Consider the following 15,146-nt stretch of genomic DNA (forward strand, 5'->3'; position numbering starts at 1 on the left):
GCGGCCTCCCTCATCCCCACCAAGCGCCAAAGGACTTCCCTTTGACTTTGATTCAACCTTTCTGCACGGATCGCACCTCGTTAACTCCGGGGGGTAGGAAGGGGAGGAAAAGGAAAGCCCCAAAAGACCGACCAAAGCTGTTCCAGGCTGGGGGAGCTTGGGATGTGCTGGTTCCCATCAGCCCTTGGATGCGGCGCTCTCGTTAAGCAGGAACATGAGTCCACGCGGAGCATGGAAGAGGCTCTCGGTATTCCTTAGGGATTTCCAGCCCCAGCAGAGTCCGGGTTCCCACTCTGCTCTGTTCCATGCCACAGAAGCAGGTTCCTATCACCCCCTTTCGCTCCTCACCCATGGGAGAAGCCCTTTGGACGTGTTCAAAGCTCCCCAGGATCCCACAGCCCCTCATTCCCGTCTCCATCCATGCCTGGCTGCTCTCCCGCAGTCGGGAGGAGAGGGGCATCCATCTGCCTGAGCCACACCCACAGCTGTGGGGATCCAGCCCCTGCAAGCGTTCCAGGAGCCCCTGGGATGGTGGAAGGGGTCCCTGCTCACTGCATGGGGCAGAATGGCAGAGTCCTGAAAATCCCTGCCAACCCAGGCCGTTTCAGGATTCCGTGATTCATCTGGAATAATCCCATGGCCTCTCCTGCACCACCATCTTGCTCCAAATACCTCCCCCAGCACATCTCTCCTTTCCTCCCCTTCTCCTTGCACTCTCCCTCTCCGCCCCAGGAGTTCTTTCACTCTGCACTTTAATGTGGAGCTGGTGGCTGATGACCTTAAGGCCTTTTTCCAACCTGAGCAATTCCATGAGTCCCTCCTGAAAGCGTTACCACAAACGTGGCAGTGGAACTGATGATCTTTAAGATCCCTTCCAACCCAAATTCTATAAATAAATAAATTCGAGGAATAGCAAATTTTTAGGGTTTTTAGAACCGGACAGAGCCATGGCCAAGTCCAGGGCTCTGCCTTGAGGACTCTCCTGCCCGGATCCACCAAAGCTGGATTTGATATTCCCTCTTTTTAAGTGCAGCTTGTTCCTCTCGTTCTGTCTCCTCAGCAAATCCCATTACATGATGGAGGAAAAATGTGGCCTGGGAGGAGGGAACGAGCGGAGCTTCAAAGCCGAGTCCTTCCCAACATTCTCCAGGTGTGCGCCACATGGGCCGGCCCTGGAATCGCAGCCGCTCGGGGGGCGATGACAGCTCTGCAGAGCGGGATCAAAACCATTCCACATGGAAAAAAAATATCAAAGTCGGGCGAAGAAGCCTTCTGCCAGGCAAGGAGGGGGAAGCCAATCCCACAAATCCGAGTGGGAAGGACGGGGTGGTTAAACGGGGAGAGGCAGCTGGGGCTGCCACGCATCGCTAACGTTTATGGGCCCACGAAGCACATCCCGAATATCCCAGCTTCCCAGCGGGATGGGGCAGCAAGGGAACTCCCGGCCCAACCTGAGCCCAAGAACACTCAGGCTGCGGGAGCCGAGAGCTCTGGGCTGATCAAAGCTCTGGTTCTGTTCCGCACAAAGAATGCCACACCGAATTCCAGGAGAATTCTAAAAATGTGCTCGGGAGAAGCTCAAAGATCATGGAACAGTTTGGGTGGGAAGGGACTTTGAAGCTTGCTTTGTTCCATGCCCTTGCCATGGCAGGGACACCTTCCCCTATCCCAGGTTATTCCAGCCTGGCCTTGGACACTGCCAGGGATCCAGGGGCACCCTGTGCCCGGGCCTGCCCACCCTCCCAGGGAACAATTCCTTCCCAATATCCCATCCAGCCCTGCCCTCTGGCACTGGGAAGCCATTCCCTGTGTCCTGGCCCTCCAGGCCTCGTCCCCAGTTCCTCTGCAGCTCTCCTGGAGCCCCTTTAGGCCCTGCCAGGGGCTCTGAGCTCTCCCTGGAGCCTTCCCTCCTCTGGGCTGAGCATTCCCAGCTCTCCCAGGCTGGCTGCAGCCCTGGAGCAGCTCCGTGGCCTCCTCTGGACTGGCTCCAGCAGCTCCACGTCCTTGTGCTGTAGTGGGCTCCAGAGCTGGACATGGTGCTCCAGCCGGGAATACACCGTATCTGGGAAACCATTTGGAAAAATTCACCGGCTGTTTGCTGAGCCTGAGGGTTCCCTCAGAGGAAAATTCCTCCTGCCCCGTGCGAGCTGTTGCTTATGGATGGCCCCAAACCCAGTCTCCCACCCAGCAGCCTGAATTCCTTGTTGGAAAAGACATTTTAGAGGAGTTCGGGAACAAAGGCTGCCGCCAGGGCTGTCCCTGTGGAAGCTGAGGGCACTGAGGATGGGCAGGAGTTGGACAGTTGGATGTTTTCCCCATACACACGACACAGACCTTTTTTTCTTTACTTAGGAATTCTAGGATGGCTCCTCTCTGGTTTAATCTGTGCGCTGATGTTCTCACCCACCGTGTGATCACCCAGTCTGGAATAATCCCTATTTCCTTCAATATTTCTTGCCTCTCTCCTGGGAAATTTAGAGCCGATTCTGGCATCTGTTCCCCGTCCTCTTTTGTGAACACTGAGGCGAAAAATCCATTTATTTTTTAGCAGTGTCTACATCATCTGTCAATAAATTCCCCTTTCCGGCTCTAAGAGGTCCTAAAATTCCCTGTCCTGGCCTCCTCCTCTTTCTGCATCGTCGTGATTGTTTATCTTCACCTCGGGCCTGCTCCTGCTTTTCCCTTTGCTTCCCTTCCCCGAATCCGGCGTTTTACATCTTTTATTCCCCGTTTCCTTCCTTGCCTTTCATTTTTAATCCAGCCCATTCCTCCTGGATAATTCCCACAAATACAAAGAGAGATACAAACACACACGCCGGCAAAACTGGAGTATTTTGTTGTCAGCCTAATTTCTTCTTCCTCCTCACACTGAATCACCACGTTCGCTTCCCAGAATATCCCTCTTTTTTCGGACTAGGGAATATTCAGACCGCAGCTGCACAGTAAAAGTTTGCGGGAGAAAGGAATAAATGGGAATACTCTGATTTCAGTTAGGAAGGAATATAATCTAATTAAAGTCCTGCTGGTTCCTGTTAAACCCGTGCTCCGGAGCTTTTTATTTCGCATGGTCCCGGGATCAAAGCCCGGCCCCAGTCCCGGCTGCCTCGTCTGGTGTGAGAACCGGTGCTGTCCCTAATTCCGACCATATGGCGAGAGGGATCTGCTGGCATGAGGCTGGGGAGAATTCCCGTGCCCTCCCGTCAGCCCCGTTTTATCCTCCCCACCGGAGCTCCTTCCCGTCGGATCTCATCTCCTCCGTGCCTCCGACCCAACGCGGCCGAGGGAAGAGCGCTTCCCCAAAAAGCCACCAGGCGGGAATTAAAACCTGAACTCCAAAAATCCAGAGGACTTTTTGCTTTCAGACAAGGGAGAGGAAGGCTCACCTTTTGTCCTGGATGGAGAGGGAAAAGCCCGGAGGGGATGCCGAGAGTTTTAAGCACGGCCTAAAACGCAGCCGGCACTAGGGCTCAGCCCCCCCGGGCCCTGGCACCGGCAGCTCCGGCTCTTTTTCCAGCACAATCCAGCCAAAGCTCCCCCAAAAAGTTGATTTTATTTATCTAACTCCTCCTTTAATTCCCCATCTCTCCATGCTGGGAAGTTCAGACTTCAGGGCTGGGCTGCGAATGCTTATTAATTAAACTCGGCTTTGTTGGACACTCTGGGCTTTAACTAAGAGCATAACAAACCCTTTGTTTTTCCCTGCTTAACGGAGCGTGACTGCCTATGGAAATGACCCACTAATTCACCAAATTTGTTTTGTTTCCCAGATTTTCCCACATGTCCATTTTCCAGCTGTAATGCAAATCTCCGCCCGCAGCCGGTCGTGTCCCCCCGAAGAGCGTCGGGACCTCGAGGTGATGCACAGTCATTAAGGGGCTGCAGCCACTGCAGCCACAACAACTCCAGCCAGAAAACCCAAAAAGGCAGGGATTCATTTCTAAACCCTCCTTTTGGGAGTGCTTTTATCTTGGTTTGCATTTTTTGTGTTGCCTTTTTTTTTAGTCATTCTTTCGGATCGTGGAACCGTTTGTGTTGGAAGGGACTTTAAAAGTTCATCTTATTCCAACCCCTTCCCACTTCCCAAATGCAATAGATCTACAAATGGAGTCCTTTGCTCTTCAGGAATATTTTCAGGAAGTCACTTCCAGGTTTCTCTCAATACCCAAACAGTTGGGAGCTCAAAATTCCCTCTTCCCCCAGCCTCAGCTCAGCTGGAGAACAGCAACAAAAGCTCCTAGGAAAGCCAAGCTCCAATAATCCCTGGAAAAGGCAGGAGCTTGTTAACTGCTGGATTTTACTGGGAAAGCTGCTTCCCTACGCAGGAGATAGAGACATTGGAGCCTGGAGAGAGCACTGGAGCCTAGAAATCAGAGCATTTCTGGGTCGCTGAGAAGGCACAGACGGGTTACAGGCAGGAGTCTGGGATCAACGCAGGAGTCTGGGATCATGGCAAGAGCCTGGGATCATGGGCAGGAGTCTGGGATCAACGCAGGAGTCTGGGATCATGGCAGGAGTCTGGGATCATGGGCAGGAGTCTGGGATTATGGACAGGAGTCTGGGATTATGGACAGGAGTCTGGGATCAACGCAGGAGTCTGGGATCATGGCAGGAGTCTGGGATCAACGCAGGAGTCTGGGATCATGGCAGGAGCCTGGGATCATGGGCAGGAGTCTGGGATCAACGCAGGAGTCTGGGATCATGGGCAGGAGTCTGGGATCATGGCAGGAGTCTGGGATCATGGGCAGGAGTCTGGGATCATGGGCAGGAGTCTGGGATCATGGCAGGAGCCTGGGATCATGGACAGGAGTCTGGGATTATGGACAGGAGTCTGGGATTATGGACAGGAGTCTGGGATCATGGGCAGGAGTCTGGGATCAACGCAGGAGTCTGGGATCATGGGCAGGAGTCTGGGATCATGGCAGGAGCCTGGGATCATGGGCAGGAGTCTGGGATCATGGCAGGAGTCTGGGATCAACGCAGGAGTCTGGGATCAACGCAGGAGTCTGGGATCATGGCAAGAGCCTGGGATCATGGGCAGGAGTCTGGGATCAACGCAGGAGTCTGGGATCATGGGCAGGAGTCTGGGATCATGGCAGGAGTCTGGGATCATGGGCAGGAGTCTGGGATCAATGCAGGAGTCTGGGATCAACGCAGGAGTCTGGGATCATGGGCAGGAGTCTGGGATCATGGCAGGAGCCTGGGATCATGGACAGGAGTCTGGGATTATGGACAGGAGTCTGGGATCATGGCAGGAGTCTGGGATCAACGCAGGAGTCTGGGATCATGGACAGGAGTCTGGGATCATGGCAGGAGCCTGGGATCATGGACAGGAGTCTGGGATCATGGCAGGAGTCTGGGATCAACGCAGGAGTCTGGGATCATGGACAGGAGTCTGGGATCATGGCAGGAGTCTGGGATCATGGGCAGGAGCCTGGGATCATGGCAGGAGTCTGGGATCAACGCAGGAGTCTGGGATCATGGCAGGAGTCTGGGATCATGGGCAGGAGCCTGGGATCATGGCAGGAGTCTGGGATTATGGGCAGGAGTCTGGGATCAACGCAGGAGTCTGGGATCATGGGCAGGAGTCTGGGATCAACGCAGGAGTCTGGGATCATGGACAGGAGTCTGGGATCATGGGCAGGAGCCTGGGATCATGGCAGGAGCCTGGGATTATGGGCAGGAGCCCAGGATTATGGGCAGGAGTCTGGGATCATGGGCAGGAGTCTGGGATCATGGCAGGAGCCTGGGATCATGGGCAGGAGTCTGGGATCATGGCAGGAGTCTGGGATCAATGCAGGAGTCTGGGATCATGGGCAGGAGTCTGGGATCAACGCAGGAGCCTGGGATCATGGGCAGGAGTCTGGGATCATGGGCAGGAGCCTGGGATTATGGACAGGAGTCTGGGATCAATGCAGGAGTCTGGGATCATGGCAGGAGTCTGGGATCAATGCAGGAGTCTGGGATCATGGGCAGGAGTCTGGGATCAATGCAGGAGCCTGGGATTATGGACAGGAGTCTGGGATCAATGCAGGAGTCTGGGATCATGGGCAGGAGTCTGGGATCAACGCAGGAGTCTGGGATCATGGGCAGGAGTCTGGGATCATGGCAGGAGTCTGGGATCAACGCAGGAGTCTGGGATCATGGGCAGGAGTCTGGGATCAATGCAGGAGCCTGGGATCATGGGCAGGAGTCTGGGATCAACGCAGGAGTCTGGGATCAACGCAGGAGTCTGGGATCATGGGCAGGAGTCTGGGATCATGGACAGGAGTCTGGGATCAATGCAGGAGTCTGGGATCATGGCAGGAGTCTGGGATCAACACAGGAGTCTGGGATCAACGCAGGAGTCTGGGATCATGGCAGGAGTCTGGGATCAATGCAGGAGCCTGGGATTATGGACAGGAGTCTGGGATCATGGCAGGAGCCTGGGATCATGGCAGGAGTCTGGGATCATGGGCAGGAGTCTGGGATCATGGCAGGAGCCTGGGATCATGGACAGGAGTCTGGGATCATGGCAGGAGCCTGGGATCATGGCAGGAGTCTGGGATCATGGCAGGAGCCTGGGATTATGGACAGGAGTCTGGGATCATGGCAGGAGCCTGGGATTATGGACAGGAGTCTGGGATCATGGCAGGAGTCTGGGATCAATGCAGGAGTCTGGGATCATGGCAGGAGCCTGGGATCATGGCAGGAGCCTGGGATCATGGGCAGGAGTCTGGGATCAATGCAGGAGTCTGGGATCATGAGCAGGAGTCTGGGATCAATGCAGGAGTCTGGGATCATGGGCAGGAGTCTGGGATCAATGCAGGAGTCTGGGATCATGGACAGGAGTCTGGGATCATGGCAGGAGTCTGGGATCATGGCAGGAGTCTGGGATCATGGGCAGGAGTCTGGGATCATGGGCAGGAGTCTGGGATCATGGCAGGAGCCTGGGATCATGGACAGGAGCCTGGGATCATGGCAGGAGCCTGGGATTATGGACAGGAGCCTGGGATTATGGGCAGGAGCCCAGGATTAGGGCAGGAGTCTGGGATCATGGCAGGAGTCTGGGATCACAGCAGGAGCCCGGGATTATGGCAGGAGCCCGGGATTATGGCAGGAGCCCGGGATTAAGGGCCGGAGGCCGCTCCTTCTGCCTCCAGAGACGCCAACTGCAGGCTGTCACACAAAATAACTCCTTAAAAACGCTTGTTTAAGTACAAATCCCAAGGAATGTAAACTTCCCTGAAAAGTCTGTAGGACAAACTCATATTTCAAGGCTTCGCTCCTGCACATGAATTGCCACAGTCGACAGTTTCTATTTATACATCTGCTGCTGCTTCCCAAAGAAATGGAGATGTCCTTGTCATTTCTTTTCTCCGGGACCGCAGTTGAATGCTGAGCTCGGAATCCTGACTGGCAGCACTTACAAATCCATTAACTCTTGATTGGGAACGGGAATTTTTCCATCTCCGCCTTTGTGGCTCCTACAAAGCGTTTTTAAGCATCTTTCAAGGCTCCAGGAGATCATGTGGGGTTTGGGTTTGGAATATCTCCAAGGATGGAGAGTCCCTGGCAGTGTCCAAGGCCAGGCTGGATGGGGCTTGGAGCAGCCTGGGACAGTGGAAGGTGTCCCTGCCCATGGCAGGGGTGGGCATGAAATGATCCTTAAAATCCCTTCCATCCCAAACCATTCCATGATTGCACGACTCGGAAGGCAGCACAAGGCTGCTCCAAGCCCCATCCCTGACATTCCTGGACAGTTTGGGCCGCTTCCCTCCAGGTTCCCTGTGCCCCTTTCCCAGCTGCAGAGCGGGAAGCGAAGCCACCTGCCATAACAGAGGTGGTGTGAAAAGGAATTAATGTTCCCGCCGTGCCAGACACTGAGGGAGAAAATGCCGAATCTGCCAGGCTGCAATGTAATCCCATTTGAGGAAATGTTGAAATCATTCCTGCAGAAGGTTAAAAAAATACGGAGCGGGCTGAGTCAGATCCACAGCATGGAAAATTTCATCCCAAATGTTTACAGTTTAGCAATTGAAAGCGAGGCCTTTTAATGCTGTGTTGGGTAAACTTCACTAATCTGCAAAAAATTCCAGTTCTCCTCATAACAACGGGAACGGAATCAAAGCTGCCGGGATGAAAAGCATCGGCCGCGGCGATGTTCCGACCGAGACGGGGAAAATCCCATTAAAAATGGGCACGGGCACGGAGCAGCCAAGGAACACTGGGTGGAGTTTGGGGTTGTTTGGAGCACTTGGAAGCACAAACCTAAATATTCCTGCTCGGCAAAGCGAGGGGAGGGATGGAATTCTAAAGAACCGGCAGCTGTCCCACTGTGACCACAACAACCACGGCAGAGTATTCCCAGAGGAGCTCCAAAGGTCACCCCATAAATCAGTGGCACCCAGAACCCGCATCTAATGATAGAATCGTGGAATCTGCTGACTTGGAAGGGATCCACGGGGATCATCCAGTCCAGCTCCAGGCCCTGCACAGGGCAATCCCAACAACGCCAGCCTGTGCCTGAGAGCATTGTCCCAATGCTCCCGGAGCTGCTCCTTGCAGGAGAACGTTCCGTGAGAGTTTAAAAGCAAGTTCCTCCTTGTGGGAAGAGGATTTAGCAGGATAAGGTCACTCCCAAAGAGGACACCTGGGAACGGGAGTGGCAGTGGGAAGCACCAGCACATCTGGAGCTGGGGCATGGATGAGTGGTGGCCTTGGTTGGGCTCAGTGGTCTCTTTTCCAGCCCTAATAATTCCATGATCCCGTACCCATCACTTCCCATCGGGAGCAAGTCCATCCAAGCCAAGAGAACACACCAGTATAAACCAGTTCAAGCAGGATGACTGTCAGGCTCTGGATCAGAAGGAGGAGGGTGGGAAGGAAACGGCAGCGCAGCTCTGCCAGTGCCAAACCCCAACACCCCAATGTACAGGGACCCTTCCCTGGGAGAGCCCGGAGCGGTGCCAGGAAAAGGGAAATGATGAAAAGCAGTTGGAATAAGCGGAGTCGGAGCCGGCAGCCTCGTCTGAGCAAAGGGCCCTGCGCAGCGTCCCTCACTGCAGTGTTTAGATTCCTCCCAAAATCCCAGATTCCGACACGAGCGGCGCACGGCAACGCTCCCACACACCATCCCGGAACCACAGCGTCCTGCCCGGGGCTGCTCACAGCTTCCCATTCCCATTCCCAGAAGGCATCACGATCCTCAGCCCAGGCCCTGGGTGCTGCTGGAGCAGGAGGGATATGTGCACCCATCCCACTGGGAAAAGCCCTCTGAGGGCATGGAGCAGGACCCTGGAGAAACAGCAGGGGCTTCCCCAGCTCCTCATCAGGAACTTGGGGAACCTGCATCCTTGTTACCTAGCCCAGGTGCCTCCAGCTGTGCTTTTATGAAGCCATTATTCCTTAAACCGAGGGGAAAGGGTGTTTTCCTTAGAGCTGGCAAAAGCAGGAGCGACGTTTCTCTGGAACGCAGGGGCAGGGAGAAGAGGGAGAGACCCTTCCCAGCTCCCCAGACTCCAGTTAAAGGCTGCACTGGGAAGCAGCCGCCGTTTCCCCTGGGCCCCGTGGCGTGAGTGCAGGAGGGAGTGCTGAAATTTCCAGGCTTTCCTTGGCTTCTCCCGAGCCTTTCACAAAGTGCCGTAACCGTGCTTTGGCTGGGAACCCGCACGGACGGCTACAAGCTCCAACACCATCCAACAACTCCCAACTATTTCCCAATATTTGGGGATGAGGGATGTGTATTAGAGCTGAGGAATGATGTATCGCAGCCACAGCTCCGTGTTTCTCTTGGAGCAGGCTCAAGGCTTTAAAGGGAAGCGTTTGGTTCGCTCATGGATGGAGCACGGGCGGGATCTTGGCCCAGCCTGAGCACGACCAGTATTTTGACATCATTTATTTACTTTAATCAAACTCATTAATCAGCCTTAATTAAAGAACACAGCGATGGCTCCCTCATAAATAATCACGGAATGTCCAAACCTTTTAGCGCAGAATCCCAGGATCATTCCAGTTGGGAAAGATCTCCAGGATCATCGGTGCAGCTGCTGGCCGATCCCCACCGTGTCACCAGCCCTGAGTTCCTCGGACAGCTCCAGGCACGATCCCTCCCACTCCACACAACATTCCCAGTGTCCCCCACCACCTCTCTCTCTGTTCCCTTTGGGATTTATTTATCAGGATTTCAAAAAGCTTGTCCTGCTTTAAAAGCCCCGCTCCGAGTGTGTCCAAGGAAAAAGCCAAACCTCATTTTGCATCACAGACCCAGCAGGGAAACACGGTTACAGATATCAACTATAGATAAAATCAATGGAGAGAAAATAATAAACACCACCACAGCACAGTTTTCATACCTTAAAAAATGGAAAATTAAACCACATCCCTGTTCCCACCCTCATGCCAAGCCCCAAGAATGAGGCTGAGTGCTTGAAGCCCCCCCGATTTGATTTCTCGTCCGTTGATCCCGCTTCCCCCACCCCAGTAAGGGAGGAAATTCCATGTTCTTACTTTGTATTCTGGAATTGACAAAGGGAGGAGAGAGATTGTCGTGTGAGCCGAGGTCTCTGCTCGCCATGTGGTCATAGTGAGTCCCATCTCCATAGTTCTGCCGAGAAATCGGGAAAAAACACAGTTTTACACCTTGGAACAGCATCTCCCCAACCAGGAGTCCACAATTCCCTACTCCATTTGAAGGCTGCTCTAAGGAACATCATTCCCTTGAATTTTTTTCCTGCCGCCTGGTGGAATGACACATTCCAGAGCACTTTCTGTGCTGTTTCTAACATCCAGCTCATCAGAAAGAGAGCCCTGACTGGAGGCCTGGGATGGTGTTCCTGAAATTCTGTGTGGGGCAAATCAGCATAAAGCCCTCTCCGAAGAGTCTTCCTGCTTAGAACACGGAAGAAAGGCTCCGGAGGAACCAAGTCTCCCGCTGTGGAAATTCCATTCCAGCAGGAGAAAGCGAGGTCAGGCTGTTTGCGGAATAATTCCGCGACTTAATGCCCAGCCTCGATTCAAATTCCCGAATCCTTCCCAGGCTCGTGCTCCTTTTCTTTCTATCTCCCAACTTCATTCAGGGGTTTGGAGGCAGAAATAATCGGTGTGTGCCAATTCCCAATTTCCTTTTCAAAACATTTTTCCCTCGGAAGCAATACAAGTGTCAAGGGGAAAAAAAAGGGCAGGAAAATCAAACTGACAGATGGAAGCGGGAATGACGTCAGGGATGCAAAGCAGCATGGAAGAAGAAAAGGTGGTGGGATTCCTTCCTCGGAGGCAGGGATGGGGGAAATAAGGGATCCCCTTCGGCTGCTGTGAGGGGAAGGACATGGACTGAGGATGAGGAGGGGATGAAGACGGGGATCCTGCTCTTCCTCGCCATTCCAGGGCCTGGAGCTGCCGGAGTCCTGATCCTTCCAAGTTAATTGGGAAACAATTAGGAAGCAATTGAAACAAATGTAAATAAGGGCACGAGGAAGGCACTTTTTGCCCGGCCTAGGAATATTCCATGTGTTTGTAGGGAATAAACAGGGAAAAATCCGTGAGCCACGGGCAGCCTGGAGGAAGGGCAGAGCTGGGATGCTCCGGCTGGGAAGTGGGGCTGCTTCCACGGAGCTGCTCCGGGCTGGCGGTGGCTCGCGAGGATCCAGCTGTGCTGCTGGAAATAGCTGCTCTTCCCACCAAGGCATCCCAATCCCAAAGTGTCGAAAAAATGTGGATAACTGTCCACAGGCACAATTGAACTGACTGGGCCCAGCTGTCTCACAAATCCCAGCAACCATTGAGCCGGAGAACGGCTCGGAAGCTGCATTCCCACAGGGAATTCCGCTCCTGCACGAGGAGCACGGGAGATGCCATGCCCCATTCCCAGCCTGGAGCAGAGGTGGGCTGGGCTGGAGCTTGGATAGCCCAACACTCAGGGGGATGTGCCAAAATGCCCCAAATTCCAGCCACGGCCGAGGAGCAGGGTTTGAACCCCACAGCGCAGTGGCCGAGGCGGGAAGGGCAGGGATGCGGCTGCTCCGGTGACAGCCTTGGTGTCCCCTCTCCAGCTTGGTCATGGAATGCAAGCCCCAGCACGGGGATGGGTGCTGGCCCTCTCTCCTCAGACTTGGGAACACCTCCCCTCCCGAAAAACTCCTACAAATCCAGCTGCAGAGAGTGAAAGACTGGGGAGCAGCCTCTGCTCCCCTTTGGGGTGGGGAGCTGATAGATCCCAGCAATAACGGTTAATTAATATTCATAGAAATCATGGAATCATGGAATGCTTTGGGTTGGAAGGGACCTTATGGATCAGCTCATTCCAACGCCATTCTGTGGGCAGGGCCACGGCCCCCTCGCCCAGCTTCTCACGGAGCCAAACGCACTGCCAGGCTCAGGTTTGAATATTAAAATATTAAAACATGAAAAGAAGCCACTTTAATGAGAATCCAACTTCCCAGGCCGGCTTTTCCGCATGCTCCGCGGCCGGCTCAGACGAGGATCGCACGTTTCCATCTGCAGGAAGCGTGGCTGGGGGATAAAGATTAGATTCTACTTACCCGGGATGGACTCGGATGTCCTGCATTCCCCCAGGACCCTGAGCTAGTTCTGTCTTCTACATCTGGGAACAAAAAAGTTCTTTAGGCTTGGTGGAAATCATTCCCACCTTTTGTGAGGGCACTGGGAAATTAACGCTTCAAATTAATCTCCCGGTGCCTTTAATTAAGAGCCAGGCACGAGGAGCCGAGGCCAGGAAGTGGCTCCTGACCCCCGGCTTAAATGAACTCATTGAAATTCACGGCGGGAAGGAGCCGGACCCTCAGGAATGCTGAGGTCTGAGCAGCGAAATTCCTTCCTGGCTCCAAAGTGACTTCAGTGAAAGAGCTCCCATCCTTCCCAAGTCTCCAGCAGAAAACAGGGATCGACAAACACTTCAGACAGCACGAAGGCGGAAGGGAAAGTACAGGATGTGTGTTTTACCCGCCAGCATCACCCAAGGAATGCAGGAGGGCTGGGCCACATCCCTGCCTACAACAGGGAATTGGGAATTGCCATTCCCAATACTCCGTCTCTGCTTCCCACTGAATGCTGTGGGATGGAAGGGATTTTAAGGACCAAGCACTTCCATCCCCTGCCACAGGGATGCCTTCCGCTATCCCAGGCTGCTCCAAGCCCTGCCCCACCTGGCCTGGAACGCTTCCCTGGGCAAACACTGACGGACTGGGCCACACTGCTTAAACCCACGCTTTGGCCATGGTAAACCCACCCAGGTGCGAGGATCAGTGGGAATTCCAGCTGGAGGAACTGAGCAGGTCATGAGCACTTAAAATCTGGGTGCTGCCATTGAACCAGGGCAATTTCCAAGATTCCAAACCCGACACATTCGCGGAGTTTAATTCTTTCCCCCAATTAGGAATTCTATTCTCTCCATAACAGATGAACACGTTAATAGCACGAGACACTCGGAGGTAAATATTTAATTAAGCTCCAGGAAAAAAAAAAAGGGAAAGAAACTGTGGATCATTTACCTGACAGATCCGATCAACCATTCCATTAGGTTAATTAGGCAGATTTTTAAAAATCAGTTGTGTTATGTAACAGGCAATTAACTCTGGGGAGCCCCGATCCGTCTCCTGCTCCAAATCATGGGATATTACCCCATTGATTCCGATGGGCAGCGTCCCAGGCCGGAGCAGGGCTCCCAAAATCCGGCAGGGAGCAGGAGGGCTCAGCCCTCGAGAACACGGCCCTGGTGTCCATTTTCAGTGACACTCCAAGGAAAGAAATCACAGACTCATGGAGTGGGTGGGGCTGGACGGGATTTCAGGGATTATCCAAGCGCACTGCCGGCATGGGCAGGGACACCTTCCACCAGAGCTGGGTGCTCCACGCAGGAACATGGCCAGGAATGGGGCAGCCACAGCTTCTCTGGGAAGCTGTGCCAGTGGCACCACCCTCAGAGGGAGGGATTCCCTCCCAGTAGCCCACGGATCCCTGCCCTCCTGCAGAAAGGGACGAGCCGTGACTTGTGCTGGAGTTGCATCCCAGCCGCCTCCCAATTTTCCTGGTATTCCACCCGAAAAGTGCCAACTGCTCCCGACCCTCTGCGAAGCATCAATGAGGAGCCTTAATGAAGTAAGCCTGACGGATAAATCCATTTCTTTCTCCCTAATCAAATCCAAGCAGGTTGACATAACCCAGGAACTTAATCCAGTTATTCCCTGGTAATTGGAAAAAGGCCCTTTAGTTCTCATTAAAACAATCTTTGGGGATCGGCAGAGAAGGCGGCTCCAGCTTTAATGCTTCCCGAGAAAAGCCCCAAGATCCAGCCCCCTTCAGGAACCCGGATCATCTAATTCCTCCATCGGAGCCCAACATGGAGTTGTTGTTTCCGAACACTCCGACTTTAGCTGAGCTCCAGAGGGAAAGAAGGCGGAAACACAGATCCAGAACAAAGCAAGCTCCAGCTGGAGGAAAAAGCGGGAGTTTTGCAGCCTCCTAAATTTTCAGCTGGGATACTGAGAGCTTCACAAGGTCATGGAATCGCTGTCAAGGTCGGGAGAGACCTTCCAGAGCCCCTGGTTTGGTGGAAGGTTCCCTACCCATGGAAATGGATGTGATCCGGAAGGTTTGGAAGCTCCTAAGCCTCATTCCAGGAATTTCTTACGGCCTCTCCAGGGCTGGATTACTTTAAGGCAGTGAAACCCCAATGGCACCAAAGTCAAGGCAAAAATTCCCTGGTGCCTTACTCTCGGACCTGGATTTATCCCAACGAACTCCAACGCTTCCGCCACTGGCTCCTGGAAATTTAAGCACTGGGATATTCCCATCAGCAATTGTCATGGGCAGGTTTGGGAATTCTCCTCAGGAAATATGTGATAAATCAGGTGGGATTTACAGGATCAGCCAATCATTAGGAGGGACCTAAGGATCATCCCATTCCACACTTTCCACTCCGCCAGGCCACTGCAAGCCCCACCCAACCTGGAACGGGGCAGCCACAGCTTCTGTGGGCAACCTGGAACAAGGTGAGCCTAAGAAAGGCCGTGGGATTTGCAGGAATTGTGTCCAAACCAGGGAGGGTAGGGGGACAACCGGGACTGCCGATTATTATCATATTCCAACATGATAAACAGCCACTTTGGGATTGCTGCTTCCCAAAACACCTTACACCGGGCCTGCTAATCCCA

The 15,146-nt window shown here is 53.7% G+C and overlaps 1 protein-coding gene across 13 annotated transcripts in view; it reads right to left on the reverse strand.

Moving 5' to 3' along the window:
- The window catches only part of TCF4 (transcription factor 4), a 166,562-nt gene that overhangs the window by 116,450 nt on the left and 34,966 nt on the right, over positions 1-15,146 (reverse strand). For 11 of the 13 annotated variants that reach the window (XM_082302055.1, XM_082302052.1, XM_082302054.1 and 8 more), the window contains 2 exons: positions 12,516-12,577; positions 10,486-10,582 (listed from right to left, as the gene is read on the reverse strand). The exons of the other annotated variants lie outside the window; for them this stretch is intronic. In XM_082302055.1, coding sequence (XP_082158181.1) covers positions 10,486-10,582; positions 12,516-12,577 — 159 coding nt within the window. The remainder of the gene's footprint in view (positions 1-10,485; positions 10,583-12,515; positions 12,578-15,146) is intronic. 13 annotated transcript variants of the gene reach the window in all.

This window comes from Coloeus monedula (assembly GCF_965178545.1).
Source record: "Coloeus monedula genome assembly, chromosome: Z".
In the NCBI taxonomy this organism is placed as follows: Eukaryota; Metazoa; Chordata; class Aves; order Passeriformes; family Corvidae; genus Coloeus; species Coloeus monedula.